Source organism: Anabrus simplex, chromosome 8, assembly GCF_040414725.1.
Source record: "Anabrus simplex isolate iqAnaSimp1 chromosome 8, ASM4041472v1, whole genome shotgun sequence".
NCBI classification, from domain to species: Eukaryota; Metazoa; Arthropoda; class Insecta; order Orthoptera; family Tettigoniidae; genus Anabrus; species Anabrus simplex.
Genome location: NC_090272.1, coordinates 219,982,782 through 220,005,422, shown reverse-complemented (window position 1 = coordinate 220,005,422; position 22,641 = coordinate 219,982,782). Strand labels below are relative to the sequence as shown.

The following is a 22,641-nucleotide window of genomic DNA, read 5'->3' as shown; positions in this document are numbered from 1 at the left end:
GGCAGAGCCACTTTCTAGCAGAAGAAAGCACATTGTGCACATGACATCATCACAGATGCAAAGCTCTTGACTGCAGCAATAAATACACTGTTCTGGACAAGCAGTTGCACATGGTTATGAGGGTATTTAGGGGTTGTAGTAAGGGTGGAAAGAGAGGGCATATAAGACTCTGGTAAGACCTCAACTAGAGTATGGTTCCACTGTATGGCACCCTCATCAGGATTACTTGATTCGAAAACTAGAAAAAACCCAAAGAAAAGCAGCTTGATTTGTTCTGGATGATTTCCGACAAAATAGTACCGTTACGAAAATGTTGCAAAGTTTGCGCTGGGAAGACTTGGGAGAAAGGAGACGAGCTGCTTGACTAAGTGATATGTAATACCAATATAAATGGTCCGTTATTGGACATTATAAATTTTCCAGCTAACTCATTCTTGCTTGCCAGCGTTTCGCCCTCGTGTGCTAGGGTGGACTCATCAGTTGGTACCTAACACACCTACCAATACGCTGGCTAGTGCATAACGTGGAGGCCACTGCGTAGGCTAACTGGAGCCACCGGCAGTGCCAATGCACTAAAAGACCTTGTCTCATTACCAAAAATTGATGCCTGCTTGGCCATCAGATGATATAGATGTTGATTCCCATAGGGAAACTGAAATATTTGTCCTGAATGAGTAAATTTATAATACCAATATAAATGGTCCGTTATTTTTTTTAAATTATTTTTTTGCTAGGGGCTTTACGTCGCACCGACACAGATAGGTCTTATGGCGACGATGGGATAGGAAAGGCCTAGGAGTTGGAAGGAAGCGGGCCGTGGCCTTAATTAAGGTACATCCCCAGCATTTGCCTGGTGTGAAAATGGGAAACCACGGAAAACCATCTTCAGGGCTGCCGATAGTGGGATTCGAACCTACTATCTCCCGGATGCAAGCTCACAGCCGCGCGCCTCTACACACACGGCCAACTCGCCCGGTAATGGTCCGTTATTGGACATTATAAATTTTCCAGCTAACTCATTCTTGCTTGCCAGCGTTTCGCCCTCGTGTGCTAGGGTGGGCTCATCAGTTGGTACCTAACACACCTACCAATACGCTGGCTAGTGCATAACGTGGAGGCAGCTGCATAGGCTAACTGGAGCCACCGGCAGTGCCAATGCACTAAGAGACCTTGTCTCATTACCAAAAATTGATGCCTGCTTGGCCATCAGATGATATAGATGTTGATTCCCATAGGGAAACTGAAATATTTGTCCTGAATGAGTAAATTTATAATACCAATATAAATGGTCCGTTATTGGACATTATAAATTTTCCAGCTAACTCATTCTTGCTTGCCAGCGTTTCGCCCTCGTGTGCTAGGGTGGGCTCATCAGTTGGTACCTAACACACCTACCAATACGCTGGCTAGTGCATAACGTGGAGGCCACTGCGTAGGCTAACTGGAGCCACCGGCACTGCCAATGCACTAAGAGACCTTGTCTCACTACCAAAAATTGATGCCTGCTTGGCCATCAGATGATATAGATGTTGATTCCCATAGGGAAACTGAAATATTTGTCCTGAATGAGTAAATTTATAATACCAATATAAATGGTCCGTTATTGGACATTATAAATTTTCCAGCTAACTCATTCTTGCTTGCCAGCGTTTCGCCCTCGTGTGCTAGGGTGGGCTCATCAGTTGGTACCTAACACACCTACCAATACGCTGGCTAGTGCATAACGTGGAGGCCACTGCGTAGGCTAACTGGAGCCACCGGCAGTGCCAATGCACTAAGAGACCTTGTCTCTTATCATCTGATGGCCAAGCAGGCATCAATTTTTGGTAATGAGACAAGGTCTCTTAGTGCATTGGCACTGCCGGTGGCTCCAGTTAGCCTACGCAGTGGCCTCCACGTTATGCACTAGCCAGCGTATTGGTAGGTGTGTTAGGTACCAACTGATGAGCCCACCCTAGCACATGAGGGCGAAACGCTGGCAAGCAAGAATGAGTTAGCTGGAAAATTTATAATGTCCAATAACGGACCATTTATATTGGTATTATAAATTTACTCATTCAGGACAAATATTTCAGTTTCCCTATGGGAATCAACATCTATATCATCTGATGGCCAAGCAGGCATCAATTTTTGGTAATGAGACAAGGTCTCTTAGTGCATTGGCACTGCCGGTGGCTCCAGTTAGCCTACGCAGTGGCCTCCACGTTATGCACTAGCCAGCGTATTAGTAGGTGTGTTAGGTACCAACTGATGAGCCCACCCTAGCACACGAGGGCGAAACGCTGGCAAGCAAGAATGAGTTAGCTGGAAAATTTATAATGTCCAATAACGGACCATTTATATTGGTATTATAAATTTACTCATTCAGGACAAATATTTCAGTTTCCCTATGGGAATCAACATCTATATCATCTGATAGCCAAGCAGGCATCAATTTTTGGTAATGAGACAAGGTCTCTTAGTGCATTGGCACTGCCGGTGGCTCCAGTTAGCCTACGCAGTGGCCTCCACGTTATGCACTAGCCAGCGTATTGGTAGGTGTGTTAGGTACCAACTGATGAGCCCACCCTAGCACACGAGGGCGAAACGCTGGCAAGCAAGAATGAGTTAGCTGGAAAATTTATAATGTCCAATAACGGACCATTTTTATTGGTATTATAAATTTACTCATTCAGGACAAATATTTCAGTTTCCCTATGGGAATCAACATCTATATCATAAGTGATATGTTCCGAGCTGTCTTTAGAGAGATGACGTAGGATGACATTAGTAGACAAATAAGTTTGAGTGGTGTCTTTAAAAGTAGAAAAGAGCACAATATGAAGATAAATTTGGAATTCAAGAAGACAAATTAGGGCAAATATTCATTTATAGGAAGGTGAGTTAGGGAGTGGAATAAATTAACAAGGGAAATGTTCGATACATTTCAAATTTTTTAAAAATTATTTAAGGAAAGTCTAGGTAAACAACAGAAAGGAAATCTGCCACCTGAGCGACTTCCCTAAATGCAGATCAGCGGTGATTGATTGGTTGGTCGGTCGATTGCGATCGATCCTATCTATAAGTAAGGGAACAGGAAAGGTTGCAACAACTGTTGCAGTATTTCATTAGTCTGTATACCATGCAAAGTGTTCACTGGCATTTGGAAATGAAGGGAGCTATCAGTGGTTGAGAGTAAGTTGGATGAAAACCAGTGGTTGTATTCTCGCTTTGAGTACTTTTAATATGTTTTGAAATGATGCTCGTAGTTACGCTGAGAAAATAGACAACTTACAAGTAATATAATCAGCCAAGTAGCATAGACCTTGAAAAAGAATATTCAGTTTTTGGTATTGCAGACGTTGAAGGTAAATCTGCCAAAGCAAGTTTTCTTATCTCTGCCATTCAATCATCTTCCACATTAAAATGTAAACCTTATGCAGTTTTCTATTGCTTCAGAAAAGGAACTGATTAAGGACATATCTGCAAGTTTCTGTTCATGATCATAACACACAAAAATTCTTGAATTCTATCTATAAAGAACTGCCATAAACCAATACAGCCAATTGCTCTAACAAGAAAAACATGATATTCCAGTCAGCCTTGAATAAATCTAGATGTCAGTAAATACTTCAGCTTATATACCATTTTCAGAGTCTAAAAATCAACACAGCACAGATTGAATGGAGTACAGAAGTACATTCTTATGGTTACCTACTTTCATTTCTTCACACACAGAGTAATATTTATGTAGCAATTCTTCCAGAACCTCTGTATGCAACTCACAGGCACTTTCAAGTGGACAGTCTCTTAAAATCAGAATTCTTGAATTCTTCGTCTGATAGTACACAAGATGATTAGAGAACAGCTGGTATGCTAACAGTTTCTGTCAGAAACAAACAAACAAACAAACAAACAATGAGGTAGAAGTTTAGGGCACAAATTAATTTCACCACAAACAAGTGTCAAGAGCAGTTCCACTATATGTTTATTAACAACCTTCGCTCCTGGAACTGTAATGTTATCTTTTAAGAAATAGTTTCTCAAGAGTTTTATCATATGTGGTATTAGCAAAACATCCAAATATATTTGCTGTTATCTGACAGATTATCAAAACAAGTGTTATTTTATAGTGTACTCCTAGATCTTTATATACTTTTATGTTCTTCCTGTCCAGGTCTCAGACTAGGCCCACAACTGTGAATCCTACCGCCTGGATTTGAACAAAAATTGGTTTCAAAAGGTTGCCAGTCATTGGAGCAGGGGTTCTCTAACCTTTTTTGGTTCTCAGCACTCTATTTTACCTTGTAGAATATTGCAGCACGTCTGACCAGCTTTAGAAAGATTTCAAATGCTAGATATTAGTCTTGATAGATCATGAATCCTAGAAAAAAAAATATAAACCTCCTCAACATTCAAGAAATGTATCTATCTATTCTCCTACAGTTTTCAGTGATGTATCTGAGCAAGGAGGAATTTTTGGTACTGACCAACATTAAAATAAGGAACAGAAGACATTTATGTCTGTAAATTAAGAATTACAGAAGTGTTTGTCTGCAATACTTCCTCGTATTGAACAATTGTGCAAAAGTGAGCAACTTTACATTTAGTTCTTCTTCTGGGTTGAACCGTGCTGTGTTTTCTGCACCTTCCATACAGTTTACTGATGTTTCAAATAGGAAAGGTACAGGAAACAACCTCAAAGAACTAAATAATTCGACAGACCATGGATGCTTCACTTCTAAGAACCTCACATTTCTCACTGCATTGCAACAATAACACAAAAACTGGCATACCTTATTTAATTTTTCAGTTTTACTACATCTTTGCAGTTCTCTAAGGTCATTATATTTTTTAATGCATTTCTACCATGAACCTCAATCAGATCCTATTCAATACAATAACCCAATCTCCTCAGAGATTGCCACTGTTTTTTAAACAATTGACTGTGCTCTGGCACCATAGCAGTATTTTCTAATCACAGAATTTTAAAAGAAACTGATATTGACAGTATGCAGTATGATCTCTTAAAACATATCTGATCTTGCGGAGAAACAGGGTGGCATATTTCACTGCCAGCAGGAGGGTATCACGAGATAATTATTAGGCAAAATATATGTTTTAATTAATTTCTTCTTCTTCTTCTTCTTCTTCTTTTATGACCACATAGGATCACTTTAGTCAGTCCGTCGTTCAGGTCTCTCTGAAGGGATTGTTCGGGCTTTGCGGTCCTCCCAGTACTTCTTCAGACGCTCCGATCTTCGTGCCCTTTTAATTAATTTATTAAACACAATGTGTACAATCAAGTTTTTTACCACTCTGTCATTTCTGTGATTAGAGATTGAGGTCTGTTTACACATTCCACTAAATGGTATTTAGAGCATGGATTATTACATTTCTTGCAGACGCAATCCTCCTTGGGTTCATGGAATGCCTCATTCTGGCAGATCCTTCCATGAAACCCGTGGACAACAAATCGTGTATATAGATGTCGAAGCTTGAAATTTGGTCCCTTCCAAATTTCTGACTTCATTGCATCAGTCTCCATTATTTCTTGGGGTATCTCGTCAGCTTTTTTCCGTCTCTCCTCAATGATAGTTCTTTATGCATGCGTTTCCGGTAGACCAAAAATGTGCTTTATGTCTTCCATGAAGAAGGTTTCCTGCGCTATTTTATAGGTGTAGCTATTTCTTGAGAATTTTTATATTGAGAGAGCTCTCTTAATAAATCTCGCTTTGACACTTTCTAGCTTCCTAAGGTTGTTCACCAACAAATAAGGCCAAATTAATTGAATACCATATGTGGCAGTTGGCATAACTTTAATTTTGAATAGTTTCATTGCTGTTGATAGGGATAGGTTTTGGAGTTTTGGGATGTCGTATGAGACTTTCGTTGCTTCTGTAGCTCGCTCCTGTACATGTAGGGAGAAAGCAGTTCCAGTAGTTTGTAATACGACACCCAGGTATTTGAAGTTGGATACGAATTCTAAAGGTTCTTCTCCGTATTTTAGTTGGTCCATATTAGATATCCTTCCTCACCTTCTAAATTTCATAGCCTTTGTTTTGGAACTATTTATTTCCATAGAATTATCTTTCGCCCATACCCTAATGTTCTCCATGGCTGTTTGTAGGTCTTCACGGTATCTTGAAAGGATGACCATGTCATCCGCATACATAAGCAGTTTGACTGATCTTGAGTCTATAGATTGCTCAATATCTGAGGTCATCACGTTGAAGAGAACTGGACTCATCGGATCCCCTTGTAGAAGACCCTTTGTTTGAGTGATAATCCTCAACGTGGTGATTCCATCATAGATTGTTACATAATTCACGTTTAAAATGGATTTCAATGTTTCTAATTCACTATTGGAAGTGCCTAATATGTTTTCCAACTTATGGATAAGTATCCTTCTGTTAATACTGTCAAATGCCTTAGAATAGTCTATATAGATTGCATACAGCAGTCTACCAGGTTGCGCTAAGGTCGTTATTATTTCTTGCACAAGATCCTGCACAGCCTGGAGAGTTGATTTTCCCGGGGTAAAGCCGTATTGATTCGATGGTATGTTAGCATGTAGACTTTGTTCCATCCGTCTTAGAAGGAGTTTGGAGAAGATTTTGAACATAACATTTTCCAGGGCAATTCCCCTGTAAGAGTTTGGATCCTCCTTCTTCCCTTTTCCTTTGTAGATCACAGTTATGAGTGTCTTCCTCCACTGATCTGGAACTGTCTTACGTTTTAGGCATTCATTGAATAGGCATGTTAGCAGTTCTAGCAGGTCATGGAGTGTCTCTTTTAAATGTTCTATGTAAATCCCATCTGGTCCAGCTGCTTTGTTATTTTTCCCATTGCTGATAAGTTGGCTGACCTCCTCTGTTGTGATTGGGCGCGTGTCCTGGATGTTTGTCAGTTGCAGAGTGAAGCCGTTTGTTCTTATGTTCGATTCTCCAAGAAGATGATGAAAATGTGACTCCCATTGCAACATGTTTACAAGAGGAGTTGATGCCTGTTTCTTTAGTACTTTAAGATTTTATAAGGCTTCACTTCTGCCTCAGATAATAACTTCTGTTCTATATATAAATCATAATTTGTTTTCTTTTCCTTTAGTAGAGTTCTATATTTCCGACGTTCCTCAGCATATTTCGCTAGCGCGTCCATACCACATACCCTAGCAGAGTGAAGTAAATGTAACGTTGATTGTCTCATGATGTAACATTCCTTATCAAACCATGGCTTTGCAGTGCGATCAAATGAAGGTAATATAGTGGAAGCATGCCGAATTGTGTCATTCAATGCTTCTGTCGCTCCATCCAGGTTCCCTAGCCCTATCATATGCATGATTGTCGGAATCACTTCTTTGCTCTTTTGCCATCTTTCCACCTCTATATGTCTAGAGACTCTCTGCTTAGGGGGATCTCCTGACTGACGTAGTGTTCCATTACTTAATTGTATTTCCGCTGTTACTGGAAGGTGTTTCCTAATTGCTTCTTTTTCGGTCTTCACCTGCGCGTGTCCTTCTACATTTGAGAAGATTAAGTTAATTGTGCTCCTACCATTTGGGGCAATATATGTGTAATCATTCTTCCTGTTTAGAAGTCTTAGCTGGTAGTCTAGAAGAAAGTATTTGATCGCTTGAGACTTTGTATCCCATTTGTCTACACGGCAGTTCAGATCACCAAGTAACAGGGTTGGTTTGTTATTGTCTGTGTTCTCCAGTGTCTTCCTCAGCTCATCTATTATGACCTCAGGATCTGTATTGGGCGTGACGTACACTCCTATTATGTTCATCCTACCAACGATTACTGTTAAAGTGTTGAATGTGCAGATAATTTGACTGATAGGCTGTAGGTGCGGCTTTATGTAGCAGCTTAATCCGCCTGATGGGCAACCTCTGTCGCCTTTCTGGGCTAGAGAGTGAATACCATAAAAGCCATTAATGTCTATTTCTTCCATGCTGAAAGTTTCTATGAAGAGCAGTATGTCATTCTCTAGAAGTGTGAGCCGGGGGGTCAAGGCCAATACATTCTTCAACCCTTCTACATTCCAAGTCATTAATCTGATGCATTTAGAGATATTGCTGTTGTTGACCTCTTGTAGCGGTAGATATTGATGATAACCTGATTTCAGAGTTAAAACTCAAAGGGGCGAAAAGTAACCCCCTTAGGCCAGAAATTTTCATTGTCAACTATTTCTTTGTCTTTCTCCAGGAGTGCTATTTTCAACGCTTTGTTCCTACCTCTTGTTCGAATAGTGAAGCAAGCTTTGACGCTATTAATACCTTTTTCTGCCATATAAGAGATGATGTCTTCTTCCGTGGACTCTTCATCTGGGTGTCCAATGTACATCCAGTATAGTCTTGGTGCGGATTTGAGTTTTCCACCATTGTTGATGACTTCTCTGCGATGGCTTGCTTCATCTATGAGAACTATGAGCGCTAGGTGACTCTCTATGATGAATGTCAAAAGACTCAGGTCGATGCGCAATTCCACCGCCTTCTCTTCGATGGCTTGCTTCATCTACGAGAACTTTGGTTGCCATTAGCGAATTGTCCCTGTGAGCGCTAGGTGACACTAGTAATTGGGCCATCATGATTCCTGCTTCCCCTTTATTTTGTTTTGTCTCTCTCGACTGAGCCACGGGAACCAGTACCATCTTTTGCAGCTCTTGGCCAACAGATGGCACCACCTGTCCCAACCATCTACTGTCTTCCTGTAGCACGATGTCATTGTCAAGTTGCATAACCTTGCTTAAACCAATCTCATTTACATGTTCCACATTTCTACATAGTTTAGATTTCAGTTCAATAAAACATTCTCGTATAATCCTTACCGCTTTATATAAGTCATCCTTGGATTCCTTCTTGAGATATCTACTGGAATCTGCAATATTTTCAATACTTTTGAGAGCTGAATCTACATGACTTTCCAACTCATCCGCCATCTTGAACTTACCTTCAAAATATGACAATATGCTAATATATTTTTGTACAGACTGTCAATTTGAGGTTGTTCTGCAGGAAATTTCAGCCCTTTACTTAATGCTGGTAAACTTAATCAACAATAATAGTTGAGTATTGTCATCATATAGAAGGAGATTGAGTGAAATTTATTGGCATTCAAAATTCAAACTGCATGTTGATACTTATGTTGGTCTTGCTGATGCTTTACAAGTTAGAGCTGAAAATTAAAGATTAAGAGTCAGCTGAATTGTTATTTTGCCTTCTACTTTCACTGGCAGCCCCCAAAATATGTTGCAAAATTGTCAGGATGCAATGGCAACAGTGAAAAAGTTTGGTAAGCCAGACCTCTTCATTATTTTCAATTGCAACCCATCATGGCCTGAATTACTACTAGTCTTCACCCTTACAAAACTTCAAACAATAAACATAATATTGTCTTTTGCATTTTTGATGCAAATGTAAATGGACTCCTATGTTTAAGTAATCCAAAACTAATTTTTGGTGAGGTACAAAGTTTCTTATATGCAGATGAGTTCCAGAAGTGAAGTTTACATTATTGTTGTTGTTGTTTGAGACATCAGTCCATAGACAGGTTTGATGCAGCTGTCCATGCCACCCTATCCTGTGTTAACCTTTTCAGTTCTATGTAGCTACTGCATCCTACATCTGCTCTAATCTGCTTGTCATATTCATACCTTGGTTCTAATCAGCTACACTTCTCTCAAAAACCAACTGAATAAGTCCTGGGTGTCTTAGTATGTTTTCTATCATTCTATGTCTTCTTATCATTAAATTTAGCCAAATCAATCAATCTCCTGTCATGAATTTAATTCAGCATCACTTCATTCATGATTCGATCTGCTCATCTCACCTTCAGCATACTTCCGTAACAACACCTTTCAAAATCTTCTACTGTATTCTTTTTCTTTCTTTCTGAGCTATGCTATACAATGCCGTGCTCCAGACAAAAGTCTTCAAAAACCTGTTTTCTAATTCTCATATCAATGCTCAAAGTGTGAAAATTTCTTTTCTTAAGAAAGGCCTTCCTTGCTTGTGTTAGTCTGAATTTTACGTCCTCCTTACTTTTGCTGCCATTAGTTATTTTACTACCCAAGTAACAATATTCATCCACTTCCTTCAAGACTTCATTTTCTAATCTAATATTTCCTGTATCATTCTACTGCACTCCATAACTTTTGTTTAGGATTTACTTAATTTCATCTTGTACTCCTTCTCCAAGACTGTGTCTGTGATATTCAGCAATTTCTCCAGATCTTCTGCAGACTCAGATAAAATAACAATAACATTGACAAATCTCAGGGTTTTGATTTTCTCTCCTTGGATTGTGATTAACTTTCTACAGTCCTCTTTGATTTCCTTTACTGACTGTTCTATGTAAATATTGGAAAGGATGGGGGACAAACTGCAGCCTTGCCTCACTCCTTTCTGGATTGCTGATTGTTTTTTAAAAAGCCCTTGATTTTTATTGCTGCAGACTGATTTTCGTTCAGATTGTAGATAATTCTTGTTTCTCGGTATCTCATACACACTTATTGGAGTGAGTTTGAAATAGTTACAAATTGCGAGAAATGTCTGATATTGATAAAACAATATCTGTAGAAATACCAGATCCTTCCAATGCCACATTGTACAACTTTGTAAAGATACACGTAGTGCATGTACATGGACTCCGTGGCCCTCTCAATCTTAATTCAATCTGCACGAAAGATGGAAGGTGTAAGGATTTAAATACTGAAAATGGAAGTCAGCTGAAGAATGGATCTTAGAAGTGTTTTATACCTTCGAATTCATAATCTTCTATGCAACAAATACATATATAAATGAAGTCTAAAGAAATAAGTTATATGGTTTGTTTTATGCTTCTGGTTTCCACAGTCGAGAATGCCCACGCTGCCTCCCGCCCCACATCACTCACAGACAAGATGCAACGTGTTTCACATTGCTTAGTTTATTAACTTTAACCATTGTAGTTTGATTTTTGGTTTTCACATTGCTTGTTGCTTACAATAGCAGATGCCATTTTTAACCAGTTTATAAGCGTGTTATGATGCAAATTATATTTTAAAACATCTTAAATTATAGAACTGTAGATTATTTATATTATATTAATATTATTTATAGGATTAATGATCCATTTTGATATGCAACCGAGGGTCTGGTCACAAGCAGGCTGGTTAAGAGGGCATCCGCTGTAATGTATTTTTTATAGTTTGTATATTCTGTTTTGTCTGAGCAGGAGGAGGAGATATATGTGTAAAGTGTACTGTTTCAGTGATGTCGGTCATCCCCAGCAGTAGCGTGATGGAAATGGGACCTCTACAGTGTGTGCCGCAGAACACTGAGCTGGTCGTATACAGAGCTCAGGGTGCGGGGAACCTCTCTGAGTTCATACAGGTGAATATAAACACAGTCCAGACAGGGTGTGATGGCCGAGTAACATCGCCACTTGCTTTTCGTCAAGGTAGCTGTAGTCCATACCCCAGCCAATCCATTTGGAATTTTTCAAATGAAATGTCGTGTCCATGTGGTTTGGATCACATGTAAAAATAGAAGCTGATGGCTATGATCATTATATCAACAACAGGCAGTGATTCAGGGAAGCCCCTAGAAATAGACATGATATGGGCTTTTGGGCTTATGCTGTGTCGAGAAAACAGGGTGAAACTCTCTATGTTTCCCAGAGAATTTTGCTCCACATCTTCAGGAGAAAATCTCGACTGTTCACGGCTAAGACTTATTCAATAATAAGGGTTTAAGTCACTTTAAGTGGTACGCTCATTTGTCACCAGATGGCTGGCACAGCATTAGCATTCCAAGCAGCAGCTGATGATGCCATATAAGCTCCAATTAAGATGTTCCTATTACACCGTGTGTGTGAGAAGTAACATGACATCACATGAATAGGGACAAATGTGGTACAAGAAATAAATAGAAAATAATAAAATAAAGTGCAATGAAACACACGCATGATAGACTAAAACAGAGCTGAACGATGGAAAGAAAGTGTGTGGAAAAACAGAGGATGATAATAATGTGAGATAGTCTGGGAGGGGTGTACATACATTATGAAAGTATGACACTGAGCACGTAGCATGGAATGCATGATCTCGTGATGAGGAACGAATGAATTTTGGAAGGCACTGAAACAAAATAACAATATAGAAAGGACAGGGAAGAGAACTACCTATGTAAATTCTTAATGGCTGGCAACCACATGTTACTTAATTGCTAGCGAGTGTTCCTGTTGAGATTGTAAGGATTTTTTACATATTTCCACAGCTTCGCATATAATTCTGGACCTGTAGTGTTCAGTGTGGGTAAGAGCTTGAACGTCTTGGAACATGACATCATGTACCAATGATAGGGTGTGCTCAGCTATAGCCGACTTGACTGGCTGTTTGAGGTGTATATTTCATTGGTGTTCCTTAATACGAGTACCAATGGGCCAGCATGTTTGGCTAATGTACAGTATACCTTGGCGCAATTACAGATAATTTTGTACACCCGAGGGTGTAATAGTAAACATAATAGAAATAGATAAGTCTTAGTAAAATGGTTTACCGAGAGCCTATTCATTTAGTTAGCTCTGTATATTTACACACGTAGTGATAATTTGACTTCAACACTCGGTTCCTCTCTGGAACCAATGAAGATGTTCAGTTTCAGGAGTGATGGCACTGGGCTGTGAGACGTAAGGAGGGTGTACAAAGGGAGGGGTTATGATGAACAAGGAGAACATAGCTCAGGTATCACTGGTTAGTGGACCAGCTATAGACATGAGCAGCCCAGAAATTAGCCGAAGCACTGTCTCAGAGAGTGCGGTTAAAATTTGCCGTACATGGTAGGTTTTGAAGGAATTTTAATTTCATGGTTTTGTAGCCCTGGTGTAATTAATCACAATATTGTTTGTTTGTCCATCCCTTGACCCATTTCTCTATGGAGTCGGGTGTGAGATGAAATGAACCTGTCGTGGCAGGTTTTTATGACTAGATGGTCTTCCTGATGTCAACCTCATCAGAGGAGTTAATGAGATGAAATGAATGGAGTGATATATGATAGTAGGAAGGGAAAGGGTGAAGCCCATTGCCAGCTCATAGCCTACTACTATCAAATAGCACCAAGGGGTCTGCTCAAGGCTTAACGTCTCCATCCAATGGACGAAACACTACTAACAGCGTCATATGCCCTCATCCCATATGAGCACCGTGGAGAGGTTTGGAATTTAATTTAGACTTTTGGCACGCAATCTAGTGATTAGAAATTGTCTACAACCACCTCCTTTACACTGACAGCCAACATTCTGATGGTGAAATTTTTCAACCAACGGAACTTGAACCAGCTAACCATGGTGTCAGACCGTTTACACTTCAACGCCTTAACGATTATGGCCATCAGGTGGCTTATGTAATTAACCACAATGAACCAGAATATTTTGGTAACTACAGTTTGTAGAGCATCAATAGGTGTATGAAGCATAAGTTTATGCAATTAATGAAACTTTTAAGTAGTAATACATGTTTTTTGAAGAGTAAACAGCAAAATAAGTCAAGACACACACAGCAGTAGTCTGCCTAACATGTTCTTGAAGCAAATATTCCTATGCAAGTGAAGTCTTAAAAATCAGAGGAAACTGGATCAGCTTAAAGTAATTGCACCTCATATTTTTTCTCTCTTTTGGTAACTTCTTCATGTTGCAGCCATCTGTCTTAAAAGGAAAGTCACATTGCTAATCAAGCAATGTCACAATTTGTATCTATGTACATCAAATAACATAAATGTGAACACGTTATTTTCCAAAGCAGTGAACCCTCAGATGTTTTATCCATGTGCTGTCACTGATCAACAATCAAGTAAATCTGGAAGATTCCTTCCTTTCTTTGTACTGAGAAGGTATCAGCATTAGGACCCAGGAAAAGGAACATACCCAGAGAGGAAGCAAGATGGATCGATGGTTAGGGGAGTTTATAATCTGTAAATTTATCAGCCATTTATTCTAACTCATCAACAAAATGTCGTCGGCAGTGGCTTAACTCTTTTCCGAGAAATTAACTTCTTATGTTACAAGTGACTATTCTCATTAACTTCTTCCAATAAATTCACTTCTGTCTGTGGATGTACTTTTGATGGTTGAAAGGACCAATTCTAGCATGAAATAAGTATCCACGTAGACTGCACAGAATTGGTGGAGGAGGGCATGGTTGTGCTGCACGGAGTTTTTGTGCTTCTCTCCTGGCCTCTTCACAACTGTGTTCTCTTTCAAACAGATTGCCAGTAGCAGGGATGGTCCGGCAACAAACTGAAAGGTCTTGAGCAAGTGTGTCCCAGGTTTGTGGATTGAGACCTGTCATCTTCATAGTGTGCTTAAGCTGGTCCTTGTAACACCTTATTGGGGTTCCATGAGCTCTGGTCCCAGAACAAAGTTCACCATGAAGGATTTGACACCAGGCTGAGTGGCTCAGACGGTTAAAGCGCTGGCCTTCTAACCCCAACTTGGCAGGTTTGATCCTGGCTCAGTCCGGTGATATTTGAAGGTGCTCAAATACGACAGCCTCGTGTCGGTAGATTTACTGGCACGTAAAAGAACTCCTGCGGGACTAAATTCCGGCACCTCAGCATCTCTGAAGACCGTAAATGTAGTTAGTGGGACATAAAGCAAATAACATTATTATTATTTAAAGGATTTGGCGTGGAAATCTGGTATCACTTATCCAACGAACATGGCCAATCCATCTAATCTAATGACAAATGATGGACAATTCTATGCTCTTGGCATGCGCTTTCTCAAGAGCAACAATGTTGGAGACATAGTCTTCCCTTTTGATCCTAAGGGTGGATCGAAGTTTTTGTTGGTGGAAGCACTCAAGCTTTTTCAAGTCACGTCGGTAAAGGCTCCAAGTTTAATAACCATACAGCAATGTTGTGATGACAACAGCGTGGTACACCATGAGTTTCGTCTTCATGGTCCGGTCTTAATTCATCAACACCCACTGTGATAGTCATCCAGATGCTGCATGGGCAGCACCAATTCTCTTCTCCACATTTTGCTCACAGTTACAGCACACAGACAGGATATTACACAGGCACGAAAAGTGATCTACCTACTCCAGTGGAGTATCTGGGATGGAGATGTTGAAATATGGAAGGGTTGTACCTGGTGAAGGTTGTGTAGGACCTTGGTCGTTTCAACAAACAAAACATAACAAGGTAGCAACATATTTACAGAATAAACAAAACTACTCAAACACCTTACAGCAATTACACCAATATACCTCTATTGGCCTCGTATGATTCATGATTTACAATATTCCATGATATTCTCCCAATGGAATGTATTTCACCAACAGTAAGTACCATATGAATTCAGTCAAATGTACAGAAATACAAACAAGGAAAGGCCTACAAGGCAAACAAATAAGAAAGCCATACAGGCAAGGAGCTTGCTGAGCTATGCTATTTTGCTATTTGCTTCACGTCGCACCGACACAGATATGTCTTATGGTGACGATGGGACAGGAAAAGCATAGGAAGTGGAAGGAAGCGGCCGTGGCCTTAATTAAGGTACAGCCCCGGCATTTGCCTGGTGTGAAAATGGGGACCCACGGAAAACCATCTTCAGGGCTGCCGACAGTGGGGCTCGAACCCACTATCTCCCGATTACTGGATACTGGCCGCACTTAAGCAACTGCAGCTATCAAGCTCGGTTGCTGAGTTATGAGCACATACACACACAGGAAGCACAACACTTACTCAATTACATGCCTATTCGCTGCCACAGTCATTAATCTTTCACTCAACATACAACATACACTCAAGACTTACACCCTGATGATCGTAGCCCAGCAACCTTGGGTTCGAAAGAAATCCCTGAGTTAATGTCTGACCAAGCAAAAAAACCAACCACTGAGCACAACCAGCCACCAAGACTACACTTGAGAAGGAGAGGGGAAGGAAGAGGAGGGGGGACAACCAATGTCGAAACAGAAAATAACAGACCAATAAGATAACACTGTACATGTGCAGGCGTACTTCCGGTGTCTGTGAGCGTCTTTGAATCTCAGAGAATAATTCAGAGATAATTTCTAGTTATACAATTTTTTGAAAATAACAGTAATGAAAAACATCTGTGACAGTATCATCCATTTTCATCCATGAAAATCTATGTCAGTTTAAGCCTGGAAATGTCAGGAATGATGTAATGAATGATTTATTTTATTAATTTTTCCAAAATTTTCTACACTCCCAAACAACATAGAACTGTCAGTCAGTAAATTGTGCACACACTGAAGTTTTGGCACTAGACACTGGGTGTTGTTTACAAAAGTTGTTCAAACTGTCAGCCACCATATTCAGTGAACCCTTTGAAATTCTCATCATACAGCACATACACAAACTAATCTCTTATTTTACAAACTTATACGAGAACATTAATGCTAAAATTGTAATTTCTATCTACGTTTCCAGTACGCATTTCAGGAGCCTGGGAAGAGTCCTGGAGAGGTTCAACTTCACTCGTGGGTGATGCGCAAAGGAGCAGTAGAGACATTCCAGATTCAGAAGATCACGAGTGAAGACTTCACACAGCTCAGGCACAAGTTCAGATTCTCCTTGCTGGGCATCTCTGGCAACAGTAAGTAACTGTTGTGTGAGTTCCTACTCTTAGATCTAGTGGTGATTCTTCTACTGTTTCTAATATAAATTAGCATGGGAGGCTTTAGAGAATAAATATTCTATGTATTGTACTTTGTGGTCTCCAGTCAGCATTTTATTTTCACAGCTACTACAGTTTCAAATACCTTGGTAGTGTCATCTGAAAGAACAACAACTTAACAGAAAGGAATGCTCAGTAAGGCCTAAAAAGTATGACATTTATCCAGCTCAGTGAGGAACTTTCTATGGGAAAGTAAGAAGCCAAAGAAAGGAAAATTATTTTCAGCACGTACTTTGTACTAATACTTACTTACGCAGAATTAGAAACACTGCAATATAGTTTCAGTGATGGCAAAGGATTCTACGTGAAGGATTCTACCTCCCGTAGCTGTCAGCTTCTATTTAGGAGACAGTGGGTTTGAACCCCACTGTTGGCAGCCCTGAAGATCTTTTCTTGTAGTTTCCCATTTTCACACCAGGCAAATGCTGGGGCTGTAACTTAATTAAGGTCACGGTTGCTTCCTTCCTGATCCTAGCCATTTCCTACTCCATCGTTGCCATAAGACATATCCATGTCAGTGCAACATAAAGAAAATTGTATGTGTAAAATATATAAATAAATAAATTTAAATTACCCTCATTTAATTTTTAGAACTTCTAAATAACTAAAATAATACATCAATCGCAGACTTCTGTCTTTTCTCTGCATGTATGGCCATCAAGTCTGCTGACAAGAAGTCTGAAAACAGGTCTCCAACATTCTAGCGCTGCTTTAATTTAATTTTAATTTCGTGTGGCTCTTTCTAGCCGAGTGCAGCCCTTGTAAGGCAGACCCTCCGATGAGGGTGGGCGGCATCTGCCATGCGTAGGTAACTGCGTGTTATTGTGGTGGAGGATAGTGTTATGTGTGGTGTGTGAGTTGCAGAGATGTTGGAGACAGCACAAACACCCAGCCCCCAGGCCACTGGAATTAACCAATGGAGGTTAAAATCCCAGACCCGGCCGGGAATCAAACCCAGGACCCTCTGAACTGAAGGCCAGTACGCTGACCATTCAGCCAATGAGTCGGATACTGCTTTAATTGAGTAAGGGGCATTGTGATGAAACTGCCCTCTCAAAATGGCAGCAAAAAATAAAAATGTAACACACAAATATGAAAAATGAATGTAATCATTTACAGTAATTTTCAGACATCATCTACACACCCTTCTGATGTTCCCTATCAGTGCCTTAGAGATTATATTTGATTTGTCTGTTTATGGTCTTAACAGATCAAATTATGAAGGACCGGGCGAGTTGGCCGTGCGCGTAGAGGCGCGCGGCTGTGAGCTTGCATCCGGGAGATAGTAGGTTCGAATCCCACTATCGGCAGCCCTGAAAATGGTTTTCCGTGGTTTCCCATTTTCACACCAGGCAAATGCTGGGGCTGTACCTTAATTAAGGCCACGGCCGCTTCCTTCCAACTCCTAAGCCTTTCCTATCCCATCGTCGCCATAAGACCTATCTGTGTCGGTGCAATGTAAAGCCCCTAGCAAAAAAAATAAATTATGAAGGCAAACGTTTCTTGTTCCACTGATGTGAAGGATTCTTCTCGTGAATTCCTTATGCATATATCAAGAGTTTACTCCAGCTACAGTAAATGGTAGATAAGAAAAGAATACGGACTCACAAGTACTGAGTGGAACTATGCTCTCAAAATGACAGGGAATGTAGCCCTGTTCATGCCATACCAGGCAGATCCAAAGACGGTAACCAATGCAGACGACCCAGTGAGATTGACACTTTGGCACACGTCTTAGGATCTTGCCCATTCTGTGAATGCCTACAAAAACCCAGACATCATCACATCCGGTCTTTCTTGGCCTATACATTATGTGGAAAAGCATATCTAGTACATGAAGAGGTCCAAGGCCTCGCAGTTGATGGTGGAACAGGGCAAATCAACATGATCGGGAGCAACAAAGGTTTCATTCTCGATCCAACAATCAGATTTGAATCACATGCGCAACAGCCCACTGAAGTCGAGGAAGGAAGAAAGAGGATACTTCACTAACCATTCCATATTACCTCAATAAGTACAACCTTGAGGACATCGAGGTCATAGGGCTCATGCTGGGTGCAAGGGGACCATTCCTGAACTGGTCACCTGCTTATGACACTTTGGTGTGCCGAATGGGACCATTGTAAGCTGGGACATACATTGAAAGCCTCAACATCCATCTTAAGGCATCACCTATATGCCCCACCCACATAAATAAATCAATAAATTGAAGTATTATACCTGCTTCTTCTTTGTCACTAAGGATTGTTTTCTCTATATTATCATTAGAATGATTGTTCATCTTTTATTCCATATTTTAATTAGATTAGGTTCAAAATTTATACTGTATGCTATTCTTTGTCGGTTTGGCAACCTCAATTATTTGAGGAAGAATAAAGAATAATAATTGTTAAAATCATTTCCAGGTCTTTAGGAAATTGAAAGAAAAACTACAGATATGGAAATAGTGAATTTCAGATTTTTGCAATTTCGGCCTGTGGTGAGAATAAAGTAGCAGATAATTGTTCATGGTATGGTACTGATTCTATCCTGACTCAGTTTTCCTTCATGATGTTCAGTTTCACTATCTGAAGGAACTCGTGGTATGTTTCCTCATCCATTCCTTAAAATGCTACTCTAATCTTTGGGTTTTAATCATATCTCAAATTGCAAGATAACGTATGAATGGTTTCTTCTACTGAGAAACCAATTCTTGCTCCATTTCTGTCTTTTACTCCTACTTTTTTATGTGCAAAATGTAACAAGAACATTATGTAATGCCTCATCATTGATACTGATCACCTATTTAATTTCAAATTTGTATAACTTTACTAAGTGTTCATAGTTTAAATAGAACTGCTGAGTATGTATCCAGGTACCATTAACAACTTCTCAGCATATCATGAAGTCATCCACAGCTGCATACTTCCGAGTCACCTCTCAGAGAAAAATCTGTATTACAGAAGTCTGCACATGGTGTGGGGCTTTTTACTCTGTAAAATTGTGGATTATCCATGAAATCCGTGACATTTGGTAACCCTAACTGGACTGACCTGGAATTGAACATGTCAGCTGGGGCTCAGAAGGCCATTGTTCTACCATCTGAGCTACCCAACCTAGCTACTGTAATTGGCAATCAAGTACCTGTTGCAGATATCAAGGGAAACAGATGTTAGTGGTATTGACATAAGGTGAGTGTGTTTAACACATATTCTCTGATTTATTCAGGTGGCAATTATAGCCTTCTTCCCCCTGTGGGGGGTGTTTCTCGCCTGCCTTAAGAGGCAACTAAAAGGTGTCTCAGACACTCTTAACCTGGGAGTGTGGGTTGGCCTAGCTGAGTCCTGGCATTGTTTCCACTTACTTGTACTTTCCTCTATCCTATGCGACTACTCTTGGTCAACTCTTGTACTCTTCTGACCCTGATGGTATTAGCTGTCGTGGTCTTTCATTTTTACGCCTTTCGAGGCCCTTGTCTCTCTTTATCCCCTGCCAGGAATCGAACCCGGGACCCCTGTGACCAAAGGCCAGTACGCTAACCATTTAGCCATGGAGCCAGACTTCCTATTGTTAGTGTTAATAGAGGACGGTTGCCTAGTTGTATTTTCTCTTAAAACAATAATCACCACCAGTACCACTCATAGGCTTCTTGCACCAGGTGAGTTGGCCATGCGGTTAGGAGCGTGCAGCTGTGAGCTCACATTAAGGAGATAGTGGGTTCCAACCCCACTGTCGGCAGCCCTGAAGATGGTTTTCCATGGTTTCCCATTTTCACACCATGCAAATGCTGGGTCTGTACCTTAATTAAGGCCACGGCCGCTTCCTTCCCATTCCTAGGCCTTTCCTGTCCCATCATCGCCATAAGCAGTATCTGTGTTGGTGCGACGTAAATCATATAGCAAAAATAGGTCTCTTGCATTCAAGAATCAAATTGTATGATGGTATTTATTTTTTCTTTTTTCAAAGCATTTGGACCAGACCATTGTTTACTTAAGTAATGGATGTCCCTATCTTTACAGAACACCTGAGCAAGTTCACTCGACGAGAGAGGAAGTTAAAGAAGAGATGTCTTGAGACCTGCAGCACCAAAGTACAACGTCTTGAAGACAGCCTTAACCTGATCAGAGTGGAGCATCGAAAGACTTGCCTTTCATCTGAGATCCAACTCACATCTGTATGAAGACCATACTCCTGTAGTTTTAATAGAATAAGTTTAGGTCATCAAACTTTTTCGTATTAAGTTTTTGGTAACGTAAGTTGCATCATATAGTCCAAGTACTGAATTTTTGTACAGTTTAAAGCAACACGAGGAGTGTTGTGCATTCAGTTCTCATTCGTTCTCTAGTCATACAGGTCACTATACTCAGGCCATATAAAGAGCGACTCTGACTCTCGAAAAGCAGATGATAGGGAAGTGAATAGGGGAGCTGCCTAGTCGGTGTCTAACAACTGAAACATCCACTGGTATAACAAAGGAATTTTTCTTCCTTCTTATTTAATATTGTGCAAATAGTTGATCTAGACTTGGTGTAAAATCATGAAACATCGGGCACAAACATACCTTGTTCCTACTTCTCGGTGATTTTCTTCTTAATTTGTACCATATTCATCTCCTTCTTACGGCCTCTCTCTTCACCTTCTTTCTGTTTTACATCTTTACTACAACCCCTAAATACCCACATAACCATATGAAGAGATCTGTAGCCTTTATTTACAACCTCATTAATGTGATTACCCCTTTCAGACCTGAAAAAAAACCTGGCGGTGTGAATTTTTGTTTGTACGTCAAAAACTGACTAAAGTGCTCTTAAATACATATATTTTTAGTTTATTCTACAAAATAAAAATAAACATATTAAAAAAGCACCCACACAAGCGTGTCAGGACTTAATTCACTACTTACAAAAAATTAAAAAATTCAGCTCAGTACATGTGAATATACACATGTACATGATCAAATGTTCTGTTTTACAGTGTGGAACGATTTTAAACAATTAAAATCTTATACATTACATTTCTCACGTAGAGTAAGAGTTCTGTTTTCACAGTCCTTTTGATTGGCAGCACCCAGCACTCCCGCATGCATTGCCTGTAGGTAAACCTAGCCCACACATCTGTGCGTATCAACATTCAAAACCTCATGGCATTATGTACGATGTTGTAAGTTCACAAGTTACGTTTGTTAAACAATATACACACTTCATTGATTATATTCTGATATTCACTAAAGCTTCTTGCTTAATAGAATGTATTTTTAAACTCTTCTTCCTGCCCCCTGGTGGTCAAGTGCTAAATAAAAACAACTGAAGTACATGCTACGTGTCCTGCACAAGCACTGCAGTCCAGTCTAGCACCAAGATAACGTCAAATTAGCTCAGCCATAAATAAAATACGAACCCGTACAATTGTGCGTACGTGGTCTGAAAGGGTTACTGCTCTTACTCCTCTTGGCAAATAAGCAGTGTCCATTATTTCCATATAATGTCCTGTATTTTCAGAGACACGGCCCTTATTTTGTTTGGCAGAAGGTAGCAACTGTAAGCTGATGCCATGCAGTAATTCTTACTATCATAATAGTAAATGTTTATCTCATTTCTAATTTACACTTGTTCTAAACAAATATCCACTTTCTGTTTTTTATCACCTCCCTATTCACCAACAGTTAAGCTGGAGTTCTTTTAGTGTATAAAAAAATGTGAAGGTACCACTTGATTGAGCTTCTCACTCATAACAGCTTCATGGTGATCATATTTATGTACTGTTGTTAATTGTTTGTTAAGGTATAGTATAATTTTGTTAAAGCAGAACTTGTCCGATGTAAATACCTATTGTGGTTTCAGATCATGCAGTACGTCATAATGTTGATCATTTTGAGGAAACAAAGAAAAGCTATATTTTAGTGTTGATGTTGTTCTGTATGAGGAAGAATGAAAAAATATTTGTTGTCTCCTTTAGGTGTCTCCCCACAAGTCTAAACCTAATCCAGGTCCATAAA

The 22,641-nt window shown here is 39.9% G+C and overlaps 1 protein-coding gene across 1 annotated transcript in view; it reads left to right on the top strand.

Moving 5' to 3' along the window:
* Window positions 1–20,826, top strand: part of LOC136879377 (chordin-like protein 1) — a 209,255-nt gene extending 188,429 nt beyond the window's left edge. The window contains exons 8-10 of the mRNA XM_068229025.1: window positions 11,232–11,353; window positions 16,421–16,586; window positions 20,666–20,826. Of these exons, the coding sequence (XP_068085126.1) occupies window positions 11,232–11,353; window positions 16,421–16,586; window positions 20,666–20,826 (449 nt within the window). The remainder of the gene's footprint in view (window positions 1–11,231; window positions 11,354–16,420; window positions 16,587–20,665) is intronic.
* The last annotated feature ends 1,815 nt before the right edge of the window (window positions 20,827–22,641 follow it).